The 26,070-nt window shown below is 37.3% G+C and overlaps 3 protein-coding genes across 4 annotated transcripts; all 3 read left to right on the top strand.

Moving 5' to 3' along the window:
* The first annotated feature begins 531 nt into the window (after positions 1–531).
* On the top strand, positions 532–8,784 carry zbtb8os (zinc finger and BTB domain containing 8 opposite strand). The gene is made up of 7 exons (XM_015389918.1): positions 532–693; positions 2,592–2,616; positions 2,708–2,829; positions 5,186–5,268; positions 5,480–5,532; positions 5,743–5,779; positions 5,951–8,784. The coding sequence occupies exons 1-7, from the start codon at positions 612–614 to the stop codon at positions 6,035–6,037; spliced, it is 489 nt and encodes a 162-aa protein (XP_015245404.1). The 5' UTR covers positions 532–611; the 3' UTR covers positions 6,038–8,784.
* Positions 8,645–13,381, top strand: khdrbs1 (KH domain containing, RNA binding, signal transduction associated 1). 2 transcript variants are annotated; one of them, XR_001481673.1, is made up of 11 exons: positions 8,645–8,885; positions 9,268–9,395; positions 9,836–9,952; positions 10,034–10,180; positions 10,268–10,392; positions 10,462–10,720; positions 10,798–10,874; positions 10,956–11,017; positions 11,109–11,283; positions 13,018–13,077; positions 13,163–13,381. XR_001481673.1 is itself a non-coding variant. In XM_015389915.1 (9 exons), the coding sequence occupies exons 1-9, from the start codon at positions 8,795–8,797 to the stop codon at positions 11,216–11,218; spliced, it is 1,116 nt and encodes a 371-aa protein (XP_015245401.1). In that variant the 5' UTR covers positions 8,645–8,794; the 3' UTR covers positions 11,219–12,030. The 2 variants fall into 2 exon arrangements, 1 of the variants encoding a protein (XP_015245401.1); XM_015389915.1 differs by lacking the exons at positions 13,018–13,077; positions 13,163–13,381 and having other exon boundaries at positions 11,109–12,030.
* A 3,140-nt stretch (positions 13,382–16,521) lies between these two features.
* Positions 16,522–25,833, top strand: tmem39b (transmembrane protein 39B). Its single transcript, XM_015389905.1, has 9 exons — positions 16,522–16,663; positions 17,216–17,412; positions 20,321–20,540; positions 20,660–20,743; positions 20,840–20,994; positions 23,235–23,568; positions 23,647–23,834; positions 23,933–24,053; positions 25,473–25,833. Exons 2-9 carry the CDS (start codon positions 17,282–17,284, stop codon positions 25,704–25,706), a joined length of 1,467 nt encoding a protein of 488 aa, XP_015245391.1. The 5' UTR covers positions 16,522–16,663; positions 17,216–17,281; the 3' UTR covers positions 25,707–25,833.
* The last annotated feature ends 237 nt before the right edge of the window (positions 25,834–26,070 follow it).

Below are 26,070 nucleotides of genomic sequence, written 5' to 3'. Positions count from 1 at the left end.
ATATTCACAGATTAAGGAAAACATTGTTTATTTATCTACAGAATTCAAAATAAAAAAATAGAATTTGATGTAAGGTAATGTTGCTATAAACTCATGTACAGTAGGTGGCGGTATGTATCTTAAAGTTCCTTGCGATCCGCAATAATAAAAAAAGACGAAGAAGAAGAAGTAAAATGCAACACAGAAAGTGGGAAATTGTAATATCATGTTTGTAACAGGCAAAATATTCTTGTTTTTTTTATGTTTTCTCGCATAAGGTCGTTCAAATTTCAGTTTAAGATGTTGCGTTGCAACAATTAGAAGAAACTATAAATAAACTAAATCATCTTACTTGTATGTATATTACGTTTATATACATTTCCACATTTCAGATGTGGAAATGTATATTTAACAACATGAACATGGACTGAGAGTTCTGTATTAACATAAATACATTAAATACGTCGACCCCTTTCTTCCCTTTATTTTTATACTTTGTACAGTACCCTGACGTAGCTAATTAAACATATAGCTCAAACAAACTGCGAATGCACCATTAGCTCTAGCTCATCGACATGGTGTTTAGCAAACTCATTCCTTAATTTTTGATTTTTATTCAACTTATAGTTTTAATGGACGACCGTGAGCTTGACCTGACTGGGGCACAGAAAGCTATCAAATCTAAATATCCTCCTATCAACAAGAAATATGAGTGTAAGTTCAACATATGTAAGCTTTGCTTGTTCCATTTGTTATACTTCAGAAAAAGTTAAACTGTAGGAACTCAAAACCTTTGGTGTAGAGCTATGAAAACAAGAACTGTCTTCTCTGCTGGAATTTAAAATATCCAGCTGTCATGTTAAAACTGATTAATAACTCGGTTCTACAGTCAGCTTGCTGCATGCCACCACGAGCTAATGCTAACCTAGCATTGGAGGTTCCTGTTTCATTAGCTCACAACAGTATTCTAGACTTAAGGCTTAATCATTAAGAAGTAAAAGCTGCTCTAGTTGATTTTTATATATATTTATAGAGTTCCCCACTAGGGAGAGCAATATATCAAACCAGGTGCATTCAGAACAGCTCCTAAACCCCACCTTGAAATGTCCCATAAAATCTGTGGGAAATGTGACCATTTCAAACCACCTGTTTGGTTCAAACCATCCAGATTTGAACCAAACAGGCCTACCACAGCCACACAGGGCTGCTTTGAAAGTTGGCTTTCAGATCAGGGGAAAGCCTGTCCTATGACAGGGCCTGGGCAGAGTTATGGAGGCCTGTTTAACAGATAAAACACAGGAGGAAGCAGTGAATTGAGGAGCGCTTCCATAATAACCCCCCACCCCCTACTGCCTGACACTTTGAACAGCTTCTTTGCAAGCTTTGATTTTCCAAGCAGTAGGAAGCCTGAATATCATCCACCATCAGAGCTGCAGCATCAGCCTCTGGTCCTTCAGCTACATGAGGTGAGAAGAATGAAAACCAGACATGGTCAGACTCCCAAATCGTGTGCAGGCCAACTTAAAGTTTTTTTTTTTTTAATTCATCTTAACCTCTCTCTGCAGCTTTCTGCAATCGATGTCAATCTGACCCCAGTCATTCCAAACTTGTTCAAGAGGATCCTTCTTAAATTAATCAAACATGCTGGCCTAGACAGCTGGCTATTCACCTACAGGGAGAACCGTTCTACGGAGTGAGCTGTCATCTTAGCACTACTAACGTATCTGATTCATCTGCAGCATCTTTTTATCTTTTTTTTATGATGCTTTTTTTGCTGTCGACACCTCTGTGGTTGGTTTCATATCAAATAATGAAGAGACTCTTCCCTAAACCACCAGCTAAACCCATCTCAGCACAACAGCGTAGTGTGGAAGAGGAATTGCTTAGCATGGATTGTGGGATTCCTTGAGCCAGATCTGGACTTTATGAATGTTGCACGGTCCAGAAGAAGGCCAAAGGCATTGCTTTAGCTGAGATGTTTTTCCCTTTTCCACTAGCAAAACACTGCAGGAACATCACAACCAGAACAAATGGGTTTAAAAACGGTTTCTTTTCATGTGCTGTGAAAGAAATATTCCCCTAGACAGGAAATAGTCAATTCCATGATCAATGATCATTCATAGGATGCTCTAAGACGAAGCACACTTTATGGGAATTCATCATTGTACATCCCCAAGTATATATTTTTATACTTTTTTTTTTCTAAGGGTGTTTTTCTTAGACTTAGACAGCTTTTATTGTCATTTTTTATACACAGAGTGTATACAAAACCAAATTTCATTTTGTAATTTCATTTTGTACAGCTTTCAGACAGTAAATGAGCAATAAAATGTAAACAGTGTGGGAGAAAAAACATGGTGCAAAAACACGTTGATATTGAAGTTCAGCGCATTTCAAGACAGATAGATATGGTGCAGTATTTGGTTTGAACATTTAAAGTCTAAGCAACTAAAATCAATCACTTTTCCTCCTTCATATTTTTTAATAATCTATCTTTGTCTTTGTTCTATTTCTATATACTGTGAGCCAAACATCCTGACAAGAGAGATCTATAGCAAAATAATTATAACTGTTGATGTCATGTTAAACCTGTATCTCTTGTTCCATTTCAGACCTGGATCACACAGCAGATGTGCAGTGAGTTTTTTGTGGCCTGCTTCAGTAAATTCCTGACCACCTCATGTTCAGCGATCATCTTGATTTGTTTCATTTATTTATATTTTTCCAGAATTCACTCCTGGGGAGACTCGTTGGAGGAGGCTTTTGAGCAGTGTGCCATGGGGATGTTTGGTTACATGACCGACACAGAGACGGTGGAACCGATCGATACTGTTGAAGTGGAATCAGAGGGTGAGAAAGTGGCCGAAAGCAAACTGTGGCTTGGGTTTCATGTGATAGACCAACACAAAAAAAAAAGCAATTACAAAGTAGAAAATGTTTTACAAAAGAGAAGAAAATACATGTAGAAGCTGCTCCTTCATGCTGTGTTTCACTGTTTTATTTGGATTTAAAATGTTTTACATAGAATGAATTCTATACAAGTCCTTTAATCCTATGCCTATAAATAAATCTCAGTGAAACCAATTGCCTTTAAATGTCAACTATATCGTTGTTAGGGTGGATGTGAATAAAAAAACAGTAAATGCACCCTCATAATGAATAGGAAATTATGAACTTTGCTTTAAAGCTAAGTCAGTGCCTTGAAAACAGCCAGATTAAATCACATGTCTAGCAATGGTGCCTAGAAGAGTGATCATCATATATGAATGAAACTACAACTTGATTACATGCTAAGATGAGATATCTAAGATGTTAAATGCATAATTAAACCTCCCTGGGGGAAAAAAACAAGTTAATATGTATAATTTAGTATATATAATTAGGCTTTTGTATGTAAACAGGAAACGTCTTTTTTTATCTTTGGCCTTGTTGGTGTTTTTAAAAAATTTTTATTGGAATTAATTTATTTGGTAATGAAACGGATCAGAGCAACACCTGCCCTCTGTTATCTTCACTGAGAACAAGAGCACATGCTATGCCAACATCTAATTTTAAAACTGTGAATAAAACTCAGGTAGTTCTGAAGATGATTTTAAGGATTCCACTAGGATGGGGTGGAAGGATATAAATCTCCCTAATTTTCTCTTCAAAAAACACCCCAAACAGCAAGGTAGGAAATCTGATGATCCAGTTAAAATTAAAAAAGTTTTGTTCAGTGTAAAATGAACACCACAAATGCAGTAGGGCATGGTGGCGGCTGCATCATTATTTGGGGCTTTTTTCTTTAGCTGTAATGTACTCAGGGCAAGGTGGCAGCAGTTAGGGTTAGTCGGCTTTTTAACTGGAAGTAAACATACTCTAATCAACAAAAGGAAAGTTTTAGCAGAAATTGTCAAAGGGAAAACAGAGAGCCAGGGTCGAAGATCTGATTTAAAATCTGTATCCCTTTGAGGACTGTGAGCATTAGATTTAATTTGCAGGTTGAAGTTTGTTTTTGATTAAAATCAAAGGTTAATGGTTTAAATTAAAGGTGAAAAAGGTTTCTGGTTTATGTGTTTTCAGAAAAAAAAGGGCATTTCATCAGGGTTGAGTAGACTTGCTGTGATCTATGTAGTTCAAGGATGAAAAAAATACAAAGTTTTACAGAAACCCCAGTAGACTTACTGATGTCCTGCTGAATTGACAACTGATAGTCCACTCTGTGGTAGTTCTTTGTGTTTGTATGTTAAGTTGTTAATGGTGATCTGATCGCTCAGGGTGGATTTTTTTATTTTTTGTGAGTGGTCGTCGTTGGGCTTCAAATTTACATCTGAAACATTCGTGCATGATACAACCGCTAGGTCTTAAAAGGGTAGGTTTCACCCACCCGTTACAACGAAACAAAAATTTAAGATAAGATAATTTATCATAAGGCCAGTCTGTTTGCTCTTTTAAAATCATAATGGAGGCAAAAATATGACAGTCTTGTGGAGCGTTTTAGTTTTACAGATTGTAAGATGTCCTGTTTCTTTAACCAAAGACTTTCTGTAACTATGAACTAAACAACAGAATGTTGACTTTTTACCACTGTAGGCAATGACTGGTAACCATCACCTTGTGTTTTAGATCATTGTTGTGTTAGAATGTCTTACTGACTGATACTGGGGGAGTGTTGGCCTAGTGGTTAGAGCAGTACGCTTGTGCTCTGAGAAGGTTGCAAGTAACTGGTTTGATCCCCACAGCCTGCATGCTGGGTCCCTGAGCAAGACCCTTAACCCCACACTGCTCCCCAAGGGGATGGGTTAAATGCAGAGGTAAATTTCTCCCATGTGAGATCAAATAAATTCAATTTTTATTTAATTAGACAACCCCCCCCTTTTTTTTCTTCTAACATTATGTATTCATTTTAGGAGCAAGTTCTACCAAATTCTTCAAACGTGATTTGCCAAGCAGCTCTGAGATCAGTAATTACCCATGGAAGAACATATTTTCTACAAAATACCCCCCAAATATTCAAAGTTTGTTTAGGAAATATAATTAAAGATGATAACCAATAATCTACATTAAATAAATAAATGTGGTTTTAGCATAACAGCGTTCTATCCCAGCTATTGTGCGACACGAGAGTCATCATCACCCGGCTAGTGTTTACGCATTTCGCCTGATCAGCTCATATCATGTAGTTTAAGATAAGTAAAAACTGCTCTCAATTGTTTTGTTTCAAAAGGTGAAGATCTGGAGTCTCTTCTGTTCCACTTCTTAGATGACTGGTTATACAAGTTTTCTGCAGATCTCTTCTTTGTCCCCAGGGTGAGTAATCTAACTAGTCATTGCAGTTTGATCAATTATGGAAAAAAAACATGTTAACAGTTTTTGTTCTTTCAAGTCACTCTTGGTTTTGATCAGCGCACCTGTTGAATATAATTTTCTAATCCTGAGAATTTGATTAATTTAAGTCTTATTGTTAATATTTGTTTTTAAGTATAATTTTGTACTTAAATCTGTTTTATCCGTTCACCAGGAGATCAAAGTCGTTTCCATTGATAGAATGCATTTTAAAATTCGCTCCATTGGGTAAGTTAAGACAAGATTTTTTACATTTATAAAAACTAGTATTCTGTTGAAATTAAGTGTAGTGCAACATTGTCCTCTAAATAGTATTTTTTCTTCTTCTTTGCAATTCAAATACTTTCTTTCAGCTCTGGACAAGTAGTGTAATTAATCTACTTTAGTGTAAAAATGTGCGTTTTGACTTTGACCAAACTTGCTCTTTTGTTGATAAAGGTGGGGTGAAGAATTTTCTCTGGAAAAGCATCCTCAGGTAGAATCAAAAAGGAGACTCATATATATATATATATATATATATATATATATATATATATATATATATATATATATATATATACATATACATATATATATGTTTGTGTGTGTGGTGTGTGGATAATAAAATAGATTAGTCTTATTTTTGCTCTATATTTTTGTTTTCTAGGGAACTGAAGTGAAAGCTATCACATACTCTGCAATGCAGATCCACGATAAGGAGAAGCCAGAGATATTTGCCATCATTGATATTTGAGAATTCTGGTTCGATGAAACTGCTGATTTTATATAGCCTTTTTTTTTCTTTGGATTACTTTTTTATTTCACTTGTAAAATAAGGTGTAATGGGTTTGATGAGTGGCTTACTATTTAACTCTTTGGGGTCATATTTAACTAACTATGGGGTCTTGTCTATGTGTTTAATGTAAAACTTCAGAAAAATTAAATAAATAAATTGCAGCAGTATAAATTGTGTCTATGGTTTAAAATCAGGATGTTTACTTGAAGTCATTAATAAAACTGATAAAAAAACTTGATCAAAATTGTATTTTGATAAATATGTTAAACAGTTCACCTGTTTTCTTCTAGGATGTAGTTGATATTGTTATAATTACTCAAATTTTAGTTTAGTGGGTTTGTTTTGTATTTAATATGAAATGGGAAATTCCTTTACCAGATCTAAATGTGTTTGTTTTCCTAGTATTTTCAACATATTTAACAAAACTCTGGAAATGAAAGGTTTTGGTTTAATATAAATGTTATTTTATTTAATCCACACAAAATAATCAAACTGAATCTTATTTTTCAAGACAAATGGATAAATACATTTCTATCATTATTGGTTCTCCTCCATAGAATAGTTTAATAAATAAAATGTCAAGAAAAGAGAAAAGGGAATCCAATTTCAATTTAGGAATGAAAAGACATTAAAAACATCCAATGTTAATAAAAAGACATAAAGAAAATGAAATAATTGAATTGTAAAATGAAAAAGTAAACTTTGTCCACTTTCTAAACAGATAAATCTATTGAATATATGTAGCAATTAATTCTATTGTAATTGTATGGAATAGATTTGTGTTTTTTTAAAGGAAAAATATGCCGTTAGTTCCATCTGAGAAGTGTGGCCTGCATGCGTTGCCCACTTCTCGCCAGCTAGACCTCAGAGGATTTTTAAAAACTATTGGGTACTGTTTATAAAATCTAACTCTACACACCTCCACAACTAAGTACAATGTATTTATATAGAATGTTTCTCAGGCTGCAGTCACTAAGTGTTTTACAGTAAAACTACATGAGCATTTTAAATATACATCAAAACAATCAGCTGTATTATTAGCCTGTCTGGTTTCTTCCTTGTTGTTGCTGTTTGCTCACTTATATTATTGGCCAGACCTTGAACCTCACATATAAACTGGACCTATGCTGAGATTTAATTCCTAATAGATGGACTTTATTCATTATTGCGTTCAATAATTTTACATATAAAAAAAGCTGCATACCAATGTTTGCCACAAAATGTTTTCTAAGTAAAAAACTTTCACAAATCATGATTGATTTTCTGCTTCACCACTTGCTATACTTTTTGTTGGACTATTACATGAAATGTAAAACTTCTTTTACCTTTTAGTTTATTTTATTCTAAACAAATCTGTCAAAATAAATGGACACAAAATTGTCCTTTGCAATGCTTTCAGGATACAATACCAAAGCTAAGGACATCTTGGTGGAAGTTCCCATTCCGTTTGGAACATCTCTAGTTCCAATACCATGATTTTCCATTATTATGCAACCCCATGCTAAATGGGTTAATGACATATTTTGTTACTCTACAAACCTAAATGAAGCAGTTGCAATTAGATTTATCTATGTTTTACACATTCCAACACATGAAATGCCATTGGTAATAAAATGCTATTCCACTTGGGTTAATGATTGCAGTAATTAAGGCAAATGCCATCTACACAATTCCCAGGCAAAACCGCTTAAATTAACTGAAAAATATTTAGAAAAACAGAAAATTCCTTCTAATGTAGTTCAGTAACATTGACCGATTAGTCTAATATGATACATATCAGAGGCTCTTCACGGACATAACTCAAGCCAATCTTATTTAGATGGGTGCAAATTAGTTGAAGGTATTTATGGTGGAAACAAAATCTAGATTGAAATTGTTTGTCAGTTGTGATTTGAAATTAATAAAAGATAGGAAAACTTGGAGGGTAGATATAAACAATTTGCTAGACCTAAGGGCTGGGGTGTTTTCCAGACAATTGTGGAAGTATGCAGAAGGAAAGTTTACTAAATCCCATGTGCTTTATAACCCTCTAAAGGTTAAAAAGTATAGAATTCTATTAATTCCAGTACTTAACAAAAATGTAAACATTGTTGACATAATTAGGGGCCAAATAATATCCACACAAAAAGAAAAACAGCCTGCTCTTATTGTCAGTTGGGTGAACAACACTAAACTGATATGGACGAATAATACTGCTGTTCATATTCGATTTTTTCTGTATAAACATTAAATTTTATTCACATCAGACACACAATCTTTTTTCCAAGAAAGACCCAGCTTGAAGAAGCTTGATGCTTTTTTTTTTTTTTTTTATTCGACATAATTTTTTTAATTTGTGGTTCCTATCTAAACAATCGAAAAAAACATTATTGCTTCAGATTGATTTGGGGCTTTCTTAAAGTAAAAAAAAAAAAGAAAGAAAAAAAATAGGCGGGAGCAAAGATGTTTCCGGTTGCCAGTGACGTAACTTCCCTCTCTCCTCTCAAATGCTGCTGCGCCATCCCTCCTTTGTCTGCTGCTGACCAGAGAAACCGGCAGGGATCACCGCTCCGCAGTCTGCTTTATTTCCTCTCTCAAATATTTTTTTCAAAGTTAATATAACCCAATTCTGCACTATTTCAATTCGGCGAATTAACCGCGAGTTAGTTTTGAGCCAGAAATCCAAGCGTCTGTAAGTCCGCCATAGTCGAGCCTTGGCGAAGAAAGAAAATCAAAATGGAAGACACTAAATACCTCCCGGAGCTGCTTGCGGAGAAGGACAGCTTGGATTCCTCCTTTACACATGCCATGAAACTCATCACCGCGGGTAATTTGGATAGTTTATGCATCTTTAAAGAAAAAAAAAAAGTTAAATGATGATTTTTCTTTTTTTTTTGTGCAAACGCATTTTTTCAAGGCCAGGCCCGAACAATGGCGCATTAAGACACGTGGTTATTATATATGTGGGTCAAATCCCCTCTCTTCCTTAAGAGGTTTTATTCATTTTAGAGAGCCACATGTGATGTATATTTTTTAATATACGTTTTTGCAAAAAAAGAAAAATATTTCCCACCTTTTCTAGGAAAAATCCAAAATGTCAAAATCCTTTTTAAATGGGGGAATATATTACAGGCTGCATTTATGAATGGGGTAATCATTTAATTGTACACAAAATGCATTTTAATTTATGCTAACATGTTTCTTTGCAGAGATTGAAAGGATTCAGAAAGGCGAACCCAAGAAAGCACAGGAAAAGGAGACCTACCTGGACCTGTTTGCCACAAAAACTATGAAACTGAAGGAGCGGGTCCTCATCCCATCAAAGCAGTACCCCAGGGTAGGTATAATGAGGTTTCTGCAGGTTAATTGTGTAGAAACCTAAAGACAACTGTAATTTAAGCCTAGGATTCAGGAGGACAAACGTGTAAATGTAAATCCATTTATTTTACTACAATGGTGAAATTCACTCTGTGCATTTGACCCATCCCCTTTGGGAGCCATGGGCAGCCATTGTGTGGCACATGGGGAGCAGTGTGGGGTTGAGGGTTTTGCTCAGAAACCCACAACCATATGAGGACTGCTCTAACCACTAGGCCAGTACTTCTGTTTCTCTGAGTTAGCTATACATGTGATTCCCTCCCACATGTTGAAATCCTTTTCCTATTGTCTGTGTTCCTTTATGAGTGGTTCTGCAATTCTTGATGTAATAAAGGCTAAAATGAAGATGCAGATGTGGCCTTTGCTCTGTTTCTAAATTATCTGGTCATTATCATGCAGGTTAACTTCGTTGGAAAGCTTCTGGGGCCTCAGGGCAGCACGATCAAAAGACTCCAGGAGGAGACTGGAGCAAAGATCTCAGTTTTGGGAAAAGGGTCAATGAGGGACAAAAACAAGGTTTGTGTATAAAAAAAAAAAAACATTTTAGATGTTGAATACATTTTTCAACATGACCATAAACTATGAATTGATCCCCAGGAGGAAGAACTCAGGAAGGGTGGTGAGTCTAAATATGCTCACCTGGCCATGGAGCTACATGTGTTCATTGAGGTCACAGCACCCATTCCAGAGGCGTATCTGCGTATGGCTCATGCCATGGATGAAGTCAAGAAGTTCCTCATCCCAGTCAGTGAAATCTTTAATCCCACACCTTTAATCTGCTTTTTATGCAATGGGTCCGTAACCTCTTGAACCTTTCTGCTGTCCTTTCAGGAGCCTGGTGAGCATGACCCGTACATGGATCCTCAGTTCCTGAATGGATCTCAGGATGGTTCTGGAAGAGGGCGAGGGGGTCTTGGAAGGGGGCGAGGGGGACCACCTGGTGCCGGAGGACCAAGGTGAGTACTTTTTGTGTTAAGTGCATGGTATTACATTAGTTCCCTTAAATAACAAAGTCATTTGTTCAGGGGCAGAGGTATGCCACGCGGAGCACTCCGAGGAACAATGCGTGGAGGAGCACCCCGTGGAGGACCAGCCAGGGGTAGTGCACCCAGAGGGGGCCCAGCCGGTAGGGGGGGTCTGCCCTCTGCTCCTACCAGAGGAGGATCTGCTACCCGCTCCAGACCACCTACAGGTGGCGCCCCGCGGATGCTCCCTTCAGCAGCCTTGTCCCACCAAGGGGGTCCTTCAGGATCACAATCCAAACCTGACGCTTACGATGAATATGTAAGTACTTCTGATTTGTAATGGACACAGCTTAAGATCCACATCTATGGAATAAATGTCCACCTTTTTACATCTAGGGCTCATATGAGGAGGCTTATGCAGAGCCTTCCTACGAGGGATACGATAGCTATTACAGTCAACAGGCTGCACCTGCGTAAGTGTTTTTGTTTGTGTGTGTGATTTTTATTTACAAGAGTCTTATTTTTAAAATGTATACATATTATTCTGGTTTTAGGGATACAGAGTATTACGATTACGGACATGGTGAAGCCCAGGATCCATCATATGAGGGTTACGGTATGTTTGAGCTGTTAAACGGCATCGTGCAGTGAATCTTCTCCCATGTACCATATGGTGAAATATTTTTTGTGTTTTCTCCCCTTTGCAGGTCAGGGAGACTGGGACAACTCGTGGTCCGGCTCTGGAGCTGGAGGCAAAGCTCCCGCTGCACGGCAGACCAAGGGTTCATACAGGGATCATCCATATGGCAGATACTGAACAGCAACTGGTAGAGAGTTGCTTTAGCAACTGTCTCCGATATAACTGGCTAAACTTTACACAAAGTAATTCCCCCTCTTGTTTGTTCCCTTTTTTTACGGTATATTTTATGTTCTGTTAACTTTTTTTTTTATAAAACTTAGAACAAGTTATGTTGGATGTGTTAGTGCTGGATAAGAAACACAATTTATATGAAAAGGAAAACAGACTTTTTTCCCCCAATGTTAATCCTTTTTCCATTACATGTTCCAATAAGGGTTCAATCAATTAACTTTAACAGCTGGACAAAAGTGATACTGATAATTAATTGCTATTTCAGTTAATGGTTTAAGTAACAAACTGTGATTGTGGCGATTTAAACTATTACCATCTAGGCTGCATTTCCCAAAAGTCCTTCACCACTGGACATTAATTGCTCCTAATGCTTCAGTTTAAGTTTCTATTTATATATTTGCCTAAAACAAATTTAAACACAGCCTTAAGATATTTTGATGAGCGGAAAAAAAATCTTAAATTTGTGTTAAATATCTAGTTTCTCTTAAATTGTAGAAATCCATATTTTTGCCAATTGGTATGTAAAGTCGCTCTGTAACGTGAAAAACTGATCTAATTTTTCTTTAATCTTGAAGGATAGACTGCAGCCACATCAATATTTTGTACATAACCTTAGGATAACTGTGTTTGCTTCAAGTCGTGCCGTCTCAAAATGCTCAATGCTTGTGTACCTTTGACTAAATAGTATACTAAACGTATCCCAAAATGTTTTTCTGCAGTGCGTGTTTCAATAAAGTTTCTAGTTTCTTTTTAATCAATCTAAACAGTATTTCTGCCTTTTATTGTACCAAAGGATTGCCTTCACTTTGTGAAAATGGTCCTCAACTGCTCCCCAATGCTGATTTAAGCTTGTATGTATACACCTCAACCTGAGCTGAATTTGGACAAATACAGGAGAGAAAAAAAATAAGGACACGTAGTGTTTTCCTGCCCAATGAGCTCACCCTTTTCAGTTGTTTTTCAAACTAGACGCTTGTAATGCCACTTTCAAAAAACGGCAAAATAAAGCTCATTTATTGAGATCATATGCCAAATTCATGTTTTGACAATGATGCAGTGCTTTAACATGTATTGTCATTAATCTTTAGTTAGTGTATCTCTCAGAGCTCTCAAGAGCGCAATGTATCTTCAGCCACTTGAAAATGACTGAATTTCAACAGTATTCCCCAAATCAAGCTTGCAGGGATCTTACTTGACTTTGATGCAAAGTCATGCTGGCTGCTTTTTATAAAAGAAAAATATCGCAGAGGAGAGGACTCTAAAAAGCCTAAAGGTCGCCACAAGAAGGTAAAACTAACCCCAACACTCATTTATTAGATTTATTTGTTTTGTTCTTTTTTTATTTTCTGTGCAAAACATGTTTAAGTAATGCAAGTCATCCAAAACATCAAAACCATTTAAAGTACAAAATTATGCTATGACATTTAGTAGTTATTCCGAGCAAAATTAAGACGCAAAAACAATCATGTGGTTGTGATGCAACTCTTGCTCAAAAAAAAGCAATAATTGTTTCATTTCACTCAATACTTTATCCATCCTGGTTATTTCTGTAGAATGTAGTTAAATGAAAATGAGTAGCTGCACTTAAAGCCTTAAAATATTCTATTAATGGGCAAAAACTTTCAGCTCGAGTTGCATGATCCTCTTTATTTTTTTAGTCTTAGTTTTGCATGTTTTGTTGCTCACTTTGTTCTACATTTGGATCTTTGTGATTTCTGGACCTCATTTATTTTTTCTCCTCTCAGGTTGTCATGAATGTGTTGGTGCAGTTGATAAATTCAACTCCTGCAGCTCAGGCCTGTAAGGTCAGTTGGAAAGGGCTCATTCAGGTTCTGATGGGTGTGTTTTCTTTGTTTCCTATAATTAATTGGGGTTCACTTTCGTCAACAGAGCCACTTCATGTTCTGTGGAAACTTGGACTTTTGGACCCCATTTCTACAAAGTCTGACGCGGGTCACACTTTCCACGGGGTGGAATTGTTTTTTTTATCAACTTCTGGATCTTTTTTACTTTTTTATATATTTTTTAAGCATTTTAAAATATTTTGTACAAAGTTTTAAGCCCATTTTTAATGGGGTGAAATGTCAGAATAAAAAGTGTTCATTTAAAGTGTCTCTTTAATTTAGAGGTTATCAATGGTCAAAGGGTTTGTAAGACATATGAGCCAAGGTTTGAAATTGGAAGACTTAGTGGTGAGTTTTGCAGGAACGGCTTCCTCACTCTAGTCACTCGTGTGCATCAGTTCATAAGAACCCACAATGACCCACTTAAAGCAAGGCCTTGATACAAGACTGTAAGATGGCATCCATTGAAGTGACATTTAAACCGCAGCTGGCCTAAAAGGCACTGTATTAATGACTAACAAGTACTGGAATAGTCAAATGGGAGTGGCAGCCTAGTGGTTAGGGCACTGAGCAAGACCCTTAACCCCACACAGCTCCGCGGGCGCCGCACAATGGCAGCCAACTGCTCCACAAGGGGATGGGTTAAATGCAGAGAAGTAATTTCCCTCTGAGATTATTAGAGTATATCAGAAAAAATGGTCAGACCTCTATTGTGCTGTTGTTTATGGAACCTTGGATTCTGTCTGGCAGCATAAATGTATCAGGACATCCAGTTTAGGATGGTATAGCTATAGTTAGGATTCTGCTCTTGATGCTGTAGCATTTTAATGCTTTGAAAAGTTTAATCGCTGCAATACTTAACTGTCTATGAAGTCCTTCAATTTCTCTGGTGTCTGCAATCATTGGAAATTTGAATTTTCATTACCAATTACAAACTAAATTTGTTTAAACTGAGTCAAAACTGTAAACTAAATATGTGAACAATGATGGTCCATCTCCTGATTGGAGAACACTGGGTTTGGTTCAGCATGAGCGTAGTATTCCTCTATTTTAACCCTGACATTGTTGGCTAAAGGGTTTGTATGCTGACTATTTTTAGTAAATTTTGAAGTTAAAATGGATGAGAATTAGTGGGTTCTGTACAGAACTCTGTCAGGATATAGATATTTATGTGAACTTTATTCCATAAGGTACAAAAAGTGGAATTTCCAACAAAATGCTCTATACATTACTTTGGGTTAATATTGTTATTGATGCCGAATTCAATCTAACTTTATAGGTTCTGTCTGGGATAGATGCCATAGTAACATTCCCTATAATTTATCTTCTCTGGAAACTACAAATTTAAGCCTTAATTTCTGCTTTGCCCTAAAAAGAGAATATTGTAAAACTGATAGAAATGTTAAAACGATTCTTACGAGAGCAATTGATGGAAGCCTGATCTAAGGACTTTTAACATTAGACTTCAATAAACAAAATGTAAAGGCTACACACTGCAAAGGGATCCATCTACCAGCTGCAGTTTGTATGTTTTTCTGGACCTTCCTGATCTGAACCCACTATACTGTACAATATCCAGAAATATTGTCAGATTGGAGATAATCTTAATGCTGTTATGGAGCCACGTCATCCCAAGCACATCTACAGGCGATCTACATGCTGTACTGATAAAGTAAGTCAAAGTAACAATGAAAGTCATTACACTCATATAAAATAGTGCTGTAGTTTCACTCAGCTTGACATATAAAAATGTGCAAAGGATAAGAGATTTGAGGTTTCCACTCATAACGTCCAAGCCCCATATGGTTGTCAAGCATGAAAACTTAATTTCTAGAAATTGCACTTACAGCTTTTATCATTTTGTATACGCATTTTGAATACCAAAACTAAATTTTGTTTTTGTAAAGTTTTCAGAAAGTGAATAAGCAAGTTAGCAGTGAAATGAACATTTCCATTTCATAAAGTACAGCAGTGATCAAATGTAAACAGTTTGGGAGAAAAACATGATGCAAACCATTGATATGGAAGTTCAGAGCAAAGCAAAGACACATGGTGCAAAAAAGGAGTAGAATTTTTTTTTGAGTTTCCATTTTAGTTTTGTGTTATCAGTGTGAGTCTGTCTCTTGCTAAATAAATATTTTATACTAATAAAGACATGTAACTCATGGTCAGTGATCAGTTATTCTTACTTTCAACCATTTTTTAAAACAAAAATGGAGCATAGTTTAGTCCACTGAAGGCATTTTAGGCCACTGGAAAAAAAATTAATTGATTTTTAAATGTAATTTCAATATGAGAAAAAAAGTCAGAATTCTGACTCTTCTCAAAATTCTGACTATTTTTTTCCTCAAAATTCAGACTTTTTCCCCCTCAAAATTCAGACAGTTTTTCCTCAAAATTTGGACTACTTTTTTCCTCAAAATTCAGTCTCTTTTTCCCCTCAAAATTCTGACTTTTCCCCCCTCAAAATTGTGACTTTAATCTGACTTTTAGATCTTAATGTAGATGGGCACCATGAAGGAAGAGATGTAGGAGCACTCAGCTTCACTGACAAAGATGTGAGTTGTTTTGGGTGGGCCAGTGACACATTGGTGCAAAATGAGCAGAAGGTGATTAAATAAAGAGAGCTCGTCTCTAAAACAGACTTGTCTACGGCTTGATGCTTACATATTTATTAGCTGTCAGAATTCTGAGCTTGAAGTCAGAATTCTGACTTTTTCCCATATTAAGCTGAAATAATATTTAAAAATCTGTGAACTTTATTTTTTCGTTGGCCCTAATCCTCTTCCGTAATGAAAGGTAGACCATTCCTAGATCCCATTTCTCCCAGGGAGAATGATGTATTCAGTACAGGACATTGTTATGCGACATTTATATGTTTCAAAGACTGTTGTGACATGTCAACATTTCTGTTTTTTTGACTCAACAAAATGTTGGTTAACATGATGCAAGAAACTGCCTTGTTGCAGTTCGACTCCATCTCTTTTAAGTTTTGTTTGTTTCCTTTGGATGTAAAATTACTGCCTGTTTATTTGTTTATGTATTTCCATTGCCTTACAAAAGTTATGTTGATCTCCTTTATATAACTGTTATTTTCTCTTTTTTTTTGTAAGAAAGAAAAGTGGAGATCCCTACTTGAAAATGTAAATTAATGTTTTTGTTCAATTATAGTAAAAATAAAAAATAAATGCCTGAAGTTTGTGTTTCCATTTGCTGCATTAATCAACATTACTGGCAATAACGGTTTAAAATAAGCCTGTCTTTGTGTGAGGTATCTATATTGTTTGACTGAAATATTTAAATGAGGGATTTTTGAACTTAAATATTTACCTTTGGTGTATTTGCTATAAAATTTGGTGTCCCTTTAAATAACTCTCCTCCCACAGTTTACACCCCTACCCACCCACCCAGCAGCGACCTGTTTCACATCAACAATGAGTCTCCTCGCTGGCTCCAGTGCAAAAATATCCTGTATTTTTATTAATCTTCCGAAAATCTAATCCATTAGTAGTTAAACAAATAAATCCCTTAGCGACCACCGGAAGCGGTAAGCGCATATTTCCCTCTGCGGCCTGTTTAGCTGATTTGTTTTTAGCTAGCTGGTTAGCTTGGAGTTAGCTTAGGCCTCTATCTTCATATTTAATCAAGCGTGGTCTTGGCGGAAAGAGGAGGGGGGGTCTTTGTTGTGGTCCACGTTGTTTTTCCTTCCTTCTGATCCGTATGTGGGAAACAAACGTCCCGTGGAATATTTTCAAATCCAAAACCACCAGATGATGTAGCTACTTAGCTAACTTGTAATGACAGCTTCCGCAGAGGCTGCTGGGATGTTATGCAGCTTGTTTAGATCCACAAACCTGTAGCTTCATGCACTATTATCACGGTTCCGGTCATATAGTTGTTAGCTGTTTTTTCAGTTCAGCTTTATAATTATATATAATGGTAGTGAAACACTTTAAGCTGTGTGGTTTTCTTTTTGCCTTATTTTGCATGTCCGCTAACACTTGATGTAGCAATGCTTTAAGAGTACACAATATGCATGATTATTAAATATATAAATGCATTCTGCATGTGTGCTGATTTCAATGGGCTTTTCAAACAGGTGCATGAATAGAGGGAGAGATCAGGCTGCTGGACAGGAAAAACCAGGTGAACAGCGGGTGTGGCGATGGCTGGTGGAAGGAGAGGGACCAATCGGACCACCTACTGCAGACCTCCGTTAGGTAGTGATGCAGGCTCTGTCGCCAATGGCAACCACACCAACAGCTCCCCGGTCACAGGGGTGCGATCCCGAGCAAGGCAAGTCTTTGTGCAGATATCTGAAGAACTACACAATGATTTTCAGGAGTCTTCAATGCAAAAGTTCAAATGATCATATTGGGATGCTACGCCAACGGGAAGTAGCTCATAATTGTAAATTGAATGTAGATTAGACAAAAATAATGTGGATTGTATATTCCCCCATTTTTACACCCCTGATTTAGCTTAGTAAACAAGCCCCACCCGCCAGCAGCCAAAATATTTTTTTTTCCTGTAAGCCCCAGGCCCTAGAACTGGCGGGCCAATCTCAACACCGAGATGTGTTTTGAATTTCTGGATGCAAAGCGGGCAGGGTTTTGAGGGCGTGACGACAAAGCTGTACGGCGCTGGAAAAAGCACAATAAGGAAGATGGCGGCAACAGCTTTCAATGGATAATTTGAGGCGAGAATATTGTACTTTAGAGCATCACTATATGGTCCATTTACCGATTTAATGAGTAACTAAAAAAACAATTTCCAAAGATGAGAGGACCATGTCAACCAGCAGACCTCCGAGGTTAACGGCAGCCAATCTGGTGATTTTTGACTCAGCCTTGGGAAGGACGTATTCACCGTTTTACCAACAGGCTGTTTGTTTACACTACCCCACCAGCTTTCTGTTGCACTTCCTGCGTCACAGTCAGTAGCGCTCATTGTTCAGAGCGTTGGCCAATAGGCACAGACATGGTTTGAAAAATAACGGGTTGTTCTCATCAACAATCTTCCGATGTGTCATTCATCGGGGCCAGACTAAATTACACATTTAATCTCACATTTAGTCTGGTTTATCAGGCTACCCCTGAATAACTTCCGGCGTAGGTAGTTGGCCCTATTTAATAAAAATAATAATGGAACTTTATTGATCTCGCACTGGAGAAATTTACCTCTCCATTTAACCCATCCCCTTGAGGAGCCATGGGCTGCCACTGTGCGGCACCCGGGAAGCAGTGTGGGGTTAGAGGTCTTTGCTCAGAGACCCAGAGTGGATCCTGTGGGGATTGAACTGGGTACTTGCAACCTTCTCAGAGCTCAAGCGTACTGCACTAACCACCTATTTTTAAATATATTAGACAGCTGTTTAGGAATGTATGGAAACTGAGAGTGGCCAAACTCAAACTTTTTTTTTTGTTTCCATTGATTTCTCGAGATAATGATATAACTATCTCGTTATCACGGTTAAACCCTTAATTGTTTTTGTCAAGATAACCAGATAAATATCTCGTTATCATGAGAATACAGTTATTGATTTCTTGAGATAACGAGTAATGAATGACGCTGGGCAACGGCCCTAATTTCCCATTTCCATTCATGCCTGCGGTGCCTGTAGTTGTGTGGTTGCTGTACAGCGTGTGCGCAAACAATCAGCTTTTTTAGTTTCCTTTTTCTTTCCACTCTTTTACAGGTCGCGGTGGTTTATTGGATTGCATGGAATACAGTAGAAACAAATCTGACAGTTTTTTTATGAAAATAATACATCTTGACTCATTTTGGGGGTTAATGCATCTTATACCTGTTACAAGCATAACACCGGGTCTGTTCAGAAAACATCCGGCGCTAAGTCGCCAGAGGCACAGGTCTAATTGATCATGAATCAGAAGTAGAAGCAAATAATCAAACCAACAACGTCGTCTCGTTACCTAAAAGTTAAACACACGATTATCCACAGAATTACACATAGGCTGTCATGACTTATAAGTTACTTCCGCTGTTGTGGTATTGAAGGATGTAATCAGTTTTAACACACACCAATCATCTCGTTATCATGACAAAACCGGCTTTTGTTACCTTTAGGTAGTGAGGAAATTAACTTGTTTTCTCGAGAAAACCACAGTATAGGAAAAGTATCTGAGGGATACGACCGCTCTCGGCTTTCGTAGGAAAACGACTCAAAGACTTGTTTGAGAATATTAGTAAAGGAACGGCATTGAAAAGCTGAATAAATGCAAGTGAAACTAGGTATTATTTTGTGAAACAAGATCTCAGGCTATATTTAAACCTTTATTTGGGCTTCGGAAAGGCGGAAGCACATTGTCATCTGTCCAAGACATGGCTACTTTACAGACAAACCTGGATATTACTTAGTGCCAAGGCGTCGACATAGGGGTGCTTGAAAAAAGGAACGGTTCAATATTTAGATTAAAAGTATAGTCCTGTTTCATTTCCAATCTTTTACAAAATCCTTTCACACACGGATGAAAATGCAAAAAGAGATTTTGCATGTGAAGGTAGAAGACAATGTGTAGCCAAAGAGTGCCCCCGTATTTATCTTTCAACTTTGGCATTGATAGGTCGACAGTACCTCAGAAGCTGTAGAAATGCATGATGCCAGTTCTATAATCTGACGATAGGTCCACCATTACTTATGCAATCAACAAATATGGTCTATATGTAGAAAGAAAGACGCTATTTTTGAGGAAAAAAAAAAAGTTCTGTTTTCAGTTTGCCACAAGCTACATAACAGTAACAGTAAGCTTTGATCTTTTGCTTGTTCAAAGAAAATAATCCATGTCCTTTTAAATGGTCAAGACAAAGGGGTCAACGTCGGATATAATAGGACTAAATAATATGATACAAAATAAAATGGGTCCAGTCAATGTGCAACGATGCAGCATTATCAAGAACAATGTCAGAGCTGTTGAAGCCAGATGAAGGTAAATACTTGGTAATAATGGAAGGAAACCTGTTGGTTACAGAAGACTCTAGACTCAGGAGGAGGTTCACCCTCTAAACAGTCAGTGACTGTTAACACGCAGCCAGTGCTGCATTCAGATGGTTTTTGCATATTCATCTGTTGCAGTGGCCCAAAGCAGTCACCTAAATAACTGCACAGGTTACTTAGAGGTATGCAGAATACAAACCACTGTCACAGTTCATGATGAGCTTTTTAATAATGTGGTTCTACCTGCAGGAACGGCTCTGGAAGCTGCATGTCGAGCCCCCCGCTTGCTGCTCAGACTGTGGTTCCTCTGAAGCACTGCAAGATCCCCGAGCTGTCCATGGACCGGAACGTATTGTTTGAGCTCCACCTCTTCTTCTGCCACCTTATCGCCCTGTTTGTTCACTATGTCAACATCTACAAGACTGTGTGGTGGTACCCCCCGTCACACCCTCCCTCCCACACATCGCTGGTCAGTACTGGAGTCGTTCTGCTTTTAAAGCTGTGTTCAAAGTTTTCTGTTTCATGAAAACAAGTGTTTTTTTTTAAAGCAGTTTGTTAAATAATAAAACTGAATATGCTTTATTGCAGAACTTCCATCTCATTGATTATAACATGCTGGTGTTCACAATCATTATACTAGCAAGGAGGCTAATTGCAGCAATTGTAAAAGAGGCAAGTCATTTTTCTCTTTCACACTGTTCACATTTACGGTGATTTAATTTTTTATAGCAGTTTTTATGTAAAATAATCCGTTTTCTTTTCCTCCAGGCATCACAGAGTGGAAAACTCTCCTTCCCCCACTCGATATTTTTAGTGATGGCCCGGTTTGCAGTGCTAACGCTGACAGGCTGGAGCCTTTGTCGATCCCTCATTTACCTGTTCAGAACCTACTCTGTCCTCAGCCTGCTCTTCCTATGCTACCCGTAAGTATTCACAAAAAAAAAGGAACTGTCATTATATATATATTTTTTCTTTTTTTGATCTCATGTTCCTATTGAGTTTGCTGTTATGAAGTGGTTTTAATCCATGTAAATACAAGATATCTTCTTCCCCCATGATGTTTTTGGACGATGTGAGGGTCAGCTATTGGCTTTAAAGCTTAGTTTCCATTTAGTGCTGGCTATTATCTCCTAGGTATCCAATCGAAATGCGTAGAGTAAGTTGTTGAATAGAACAGTTTAAATATTGATAGTTTAATGGAGTCTGAAGCAGATGTGGATTGATTTAACGGCCACCTCCTTGCATTTCTAATCAAGGTTTACTGTATTTGTTGACTACTTCTGATTTCTGAAGGATTTTTTTAACGTTTTTTGCTTCAAATTAAGATAGATAACACAAATAATTAAAGATACCACAATAATAGCCCATAATACCACTGTTTTCAGTAAACATGTCCAGAATGACAGCGCTCAATAAAAAGGCCTCTATTAGATCTTTTATTTATGACGATGGAAGATTATACTGCTAATGGTTTATAGCAGCCTATATATGTTTTCTCTGGCTTTATAATGAGGACCAGGTGGATTTATCTCAGGCTGATCCCTGTAATAAACGACTTAAAGGGATTTCAGATCAAAAACAAACTGAACTCCGATAACGGCGTTACAAAGACGTGTTTGGCTCATCAATAGAAAAAACATACTACTGCTTTCAATCAGGTCAACATTCTTTCTTCTTTACAGATTTACTTTTCTGGCTTTTTATTTTATCATTATTTACCATAGAGCATTAATAATGTTTACACTTAAACTGCTTTAAATGTCATTGAAAAAACACTTAATGGCTCTTCATGTTTTCACTCATTCTGAAAACGATCAGATGTTAAAACATTTCTGCATGTTTGCTCTATATAAATGCTTAGATACACCAATAATGTGGACATATCCCCCAATAAATATACACTACCTCCGCTACATGGTGGAGCCCAGCTCTGCAAAAAAAAGAAAGCAAATCATTAATGCTGAAGTCAGAACAGAACAAGCAGTTAAAACTGCTTCACTTTACATTTTTGGGCATCCGAATATGATGCTGGATGAGCTCCCTGAGTGCAGTTAAGCTATAATTGCTGCTTATTTTGGTGTATCTAATGCAGGTTGAATCGTTATGTCTTGATGACCTTAGTTGATACATCCAGCCTTTGGACCTTTATAATCAATAAGAGTATTTAGACTGTGTGACACAGGACGATGGGCGAGCAGATAGCAGGCCAGAAAAATTCCATGTGATTTTTATTTTTTTTTTGCCGGACAGAGGAATAAGACTGCAGTAAATCTATAGAAATCACATGGCTCCAGCAGTTAACCGAATAATCAGATCATTCTGATTTTCAAAATAATGAACTAAAGGCTGCTAGCTCCAGTTAGAACTTCTCTGTATTAAGACATTTAGGAGTTTATTTCTATATATTTGTGTCATTTTGGCTGCTCCCTTATTTATGAATCAGTTTGGGTTAATGCTCCTTGAAAAGCAGTGAACATCCATGGTCACTAGAGAAGCAGATATATACTAGAATGCTTTGCCAGAGTCCTTGCAAAGCATTATGGGATTTGTTGTGACAGCGACCCGCTGTCTGGTAATAAGAGAGATGGGAAGCAGAGTCATTTGACCAACAGGAAACTAAAAGTAGTCATCATCTGTCCGAACAGTCAGTTCACTATAAAGTCCACTATATAGTCCCCACTCTATATAGTGATTGAGGGATCTAGTGCTTAGGGCGGACGTTCTGGCACAGCCAAAGTTGTTACGCAGCTGGGATTTGAGTCAGGGAACCTTGCGTATATTTATATATATATATGTGTGTCTGTTGGCACAATAGACCAATTACTCAGCTGTAATTATTAATACATATCAAAAAAATGACTGAAAATCGAATGTCAAAGATTGAAACCTCTTTGTTAAAACTGGTCACAATTATAAACAGAGTTTATTTCATGATATTCTGGACAAATTAAATGTGATCGTTGGAAAATACCTACTGTTGATTATTTTATTTTTTTTTAACTCTGCTATGTAAGAACTAAAAATAGGACCTGAAAAGGAGCCTCGATCTTAACTTCTAATGATCTTTGCCTTCTGACACAGTGTTTGGTGTTATTGCCGCTGTTATCGCTGTGAAAAGTGTTAAAAACCAATAAGATGTAACATCAGGTTATGTTTCCCACAGATTCGGGATGTACATTCCTTTCTTCCGACTGAGCTGCGATTTTCGGCGGGCGGGTTATCTCTCACCGATCGCGAGCATCGGCTCCAAAGAGGTTGGTAGTGTGAGCCGCGGCAGGGACTACTTCACCGTGCTGAAGGAGACGTGGAAGCAGCACACAAGCCAGCTGTACGGCGTCCAGGTGATGCCCACACATGCCTGCTGCCTGTCTCCTGACCTCATTCGAAAAGAGGTGGAGTTCCTAAAGATGGACTTCAACTGGAGGATGAAGGAAGTGCTGGTCAGCTCGATGCTTAGTGCTTATTATGTGGCCTTTGTACCTGTATGGTTTGTAAAGGTAAACTGCTGTTGAATTTGATCAGTTTTGATTTTATTTTAGCCTTTTTGTTCTGAGAATCTCTGCTTTGTTCTGCAGAGCACTCAGTATGTAGATAAGCGATGGTCCTGTGAGCTGTTTATACTGGTGTCAGTCAGCACATCAGTCATCCTCATGAGGCACTTGTTGCCGCCTCGGTACTGCGACCTGCTTCACAAAGCTGCAGCCCACCTCGGCTGCTGGCAGAAGGTCGACCCCTCTCTCTGCTCCAACGTCCTTCAGCACATGTGGGTTATCTTCTTTGTTTATCACATCATTTTAGTTCAGTTCAGTTTTCTTTACTAAAGTAAGTCATACTCTGTGTGTGTTTTATTTTTTCCTTCAGATGGACTGAAGAGTACATGTGGCCTCAGGGAGTCCTGGTAAAACATAATAAGAACGTGTATAAAGCCATGGGCCACTATAATGTTGCTGTTCCTTCAGATGTGTCCCACTATCGCTTTTATGTAAGTCTCACTGGATAAAGTTTATTTAAAAATGCAACTGTATGGCCTTTTAAAAGTATTCATACCCCCTAGTTAATGAATTGTGAGGTGCAAATGATTTAGTTTGGCTCTGTCTGAAGCTCAATTAGCTCAATGGGATAAAAAAATATAAATGTTGCTACGGATTCAGTTAGATTTTGTCTTTTTTTGCCTCGATGAAGAGTTCAATAGTTCTTGCCATCTTCCTTGTCATCACGCCCTCAAAACCCCGCCCGCTTTGCATCCAGAAATTCAAAGCACATCTCTGCGTTGTGATTGGGCCACCAGTTCTAGGGCCTGGGGCGTTGATTGACGCTAGACCAAACTCGCAGGGAAAAATGATTTTGGCCGCTGGCGTGTGGGGCTAGTTTACTAAGCTAATGACTTGGATGACTGAGCACCTTCACCAACATGTACAGTTTTTGTTTTCTGACACCAATAAGGTTTTTTTTTTTTATGTAGGCCAAAGAATTGACTTTTGATTTATATCAGACCAGAGGATCTTTGTTTAGTTGACCTTTAATCACAACTTGCAGATTGGTAAAAACTTTGGCAGCTCAGACCATCATCGCTGATCGTATATATATATATAAGAATGTATATATATATATATATATATATATATATATGAATGTATATATGAAAAAAAGCTGTTTTCCTTTTTCAAAAGCAGTACAGAAAAAAATTCTTAAAATGTGAGGATAAGATTATTTGGACCTTTAATCAGTCATGGATGTGCTAATATACATCATGTGACTTTTACTATAAAAATATTAGAACTAGCCAGTTTATTAAAGTTGGCAGAACCTGAGAAGAAACAAAAACAAATGAGATAATTTACAATCATTTACATATCCCTTTTCCCGTTGGACCACCTTTTCATTATAATATTGTGTTAATCGTTTATTGTTAAGTAAGGAAAAAATGTCATTTAAGAACTTTTAATAAAAATGAAAACCCAATCTTAGCCCCCAAAATTTTGGACGCCACTGGTTGACATAGAAACCCTGTAACCCTTCTAACTCAACCCTGTTTCTCCAAGACTTTCTCCCTTACCTGCTTGCTGTGTCTCCTTATTTTCTAAAACAAAAAAAACTCCAAGGCTTTCAAACTCTGCTGTATTCATACTGAAATTAAAAGTCAAACCTAATGGACTACATTTGGAATTTTCAAGGAAAAATGTTGCATTGGATTATATACATGGGTATCAGAGTACTTGTATAGATATTAATTTATATTTCTATCCATATTAAAGTGGAAAAACAATTATTTTTCTTGCACTTATGTGCAAATTGCTTTTTAAAGATTGCATAAAATGTTGGGGGGAAATAAATGATAGTTGGAGGTTAAATGTAACGAAATAAGACCTCAACATTAACCTGCCCTCTCTGTTTCCCCTAGTTTTTCTTCAACAAGCCTTTACGAATATTGAACATTCTCATCATCCTCGAAGGCGCCATCATTTTCTACCAGCTGTACTCGCTGATCTGCTCGGAAAAGTGGCACCAGACGATATCTCTGGCCCTGATTCTCTTCAGTAACTATTATGCCTTCTTCAAGCTCCTCAGAGACAGAATAGTCCTAGGAAAAGCATACTCGTTCCCAAACAGCTCATCAGTCCAGAAAGTCAGCTAGAGCTCCTGTTGTTCCATTAGAACAGGATGAACATGCCTAAGAGCTATGTATTTTTTTTTTTACAAGCAAGATTTGTGTCACGTTTTTGTCCTGAATTGCCATAAGAAAAAATAAATATTTTTGTATTACTTTACAAAGTGTTTCAGATTTATTCAATCCTGGCTGTTTAAAATAGAAAAATCAAATGTCTCTTTGGTTGTGCAGATTTCAAACGTGAATTTCAAGAAATAAGAACCTTTGCTGTGTTGATGTCTTACAAAGAGCAAGAGAGAGAGTTAGACTACCAATTCTCTATGCAGCACTGACTTAACAGGCTGTTTAAATGCTGGACATTAATAATAACAGCACCAAGAAGAGGACAAAT

Source organism: Cyprinodon variegatus, unplaced genomic scaffold, assembly GCF_000732505.1.
Source record: "Cyprinodon variegatus isolate N-32 unplaced genomic scaffold, C_variegatus-1.0 Scaffold480, whole genome shotgun sequence".
Lineage (NCBI taxonomy): Eukaryota > Metazoa > Chordata > Actinopteri > Cyprinodontiformes > Cyprinodontidae > Cyprinodon > Cyprinodon variegatus.
Note: the sequence above shows the minus strand (reverse complement) of the source record. Positions and strands in the feature narration are given on the sequence as shown.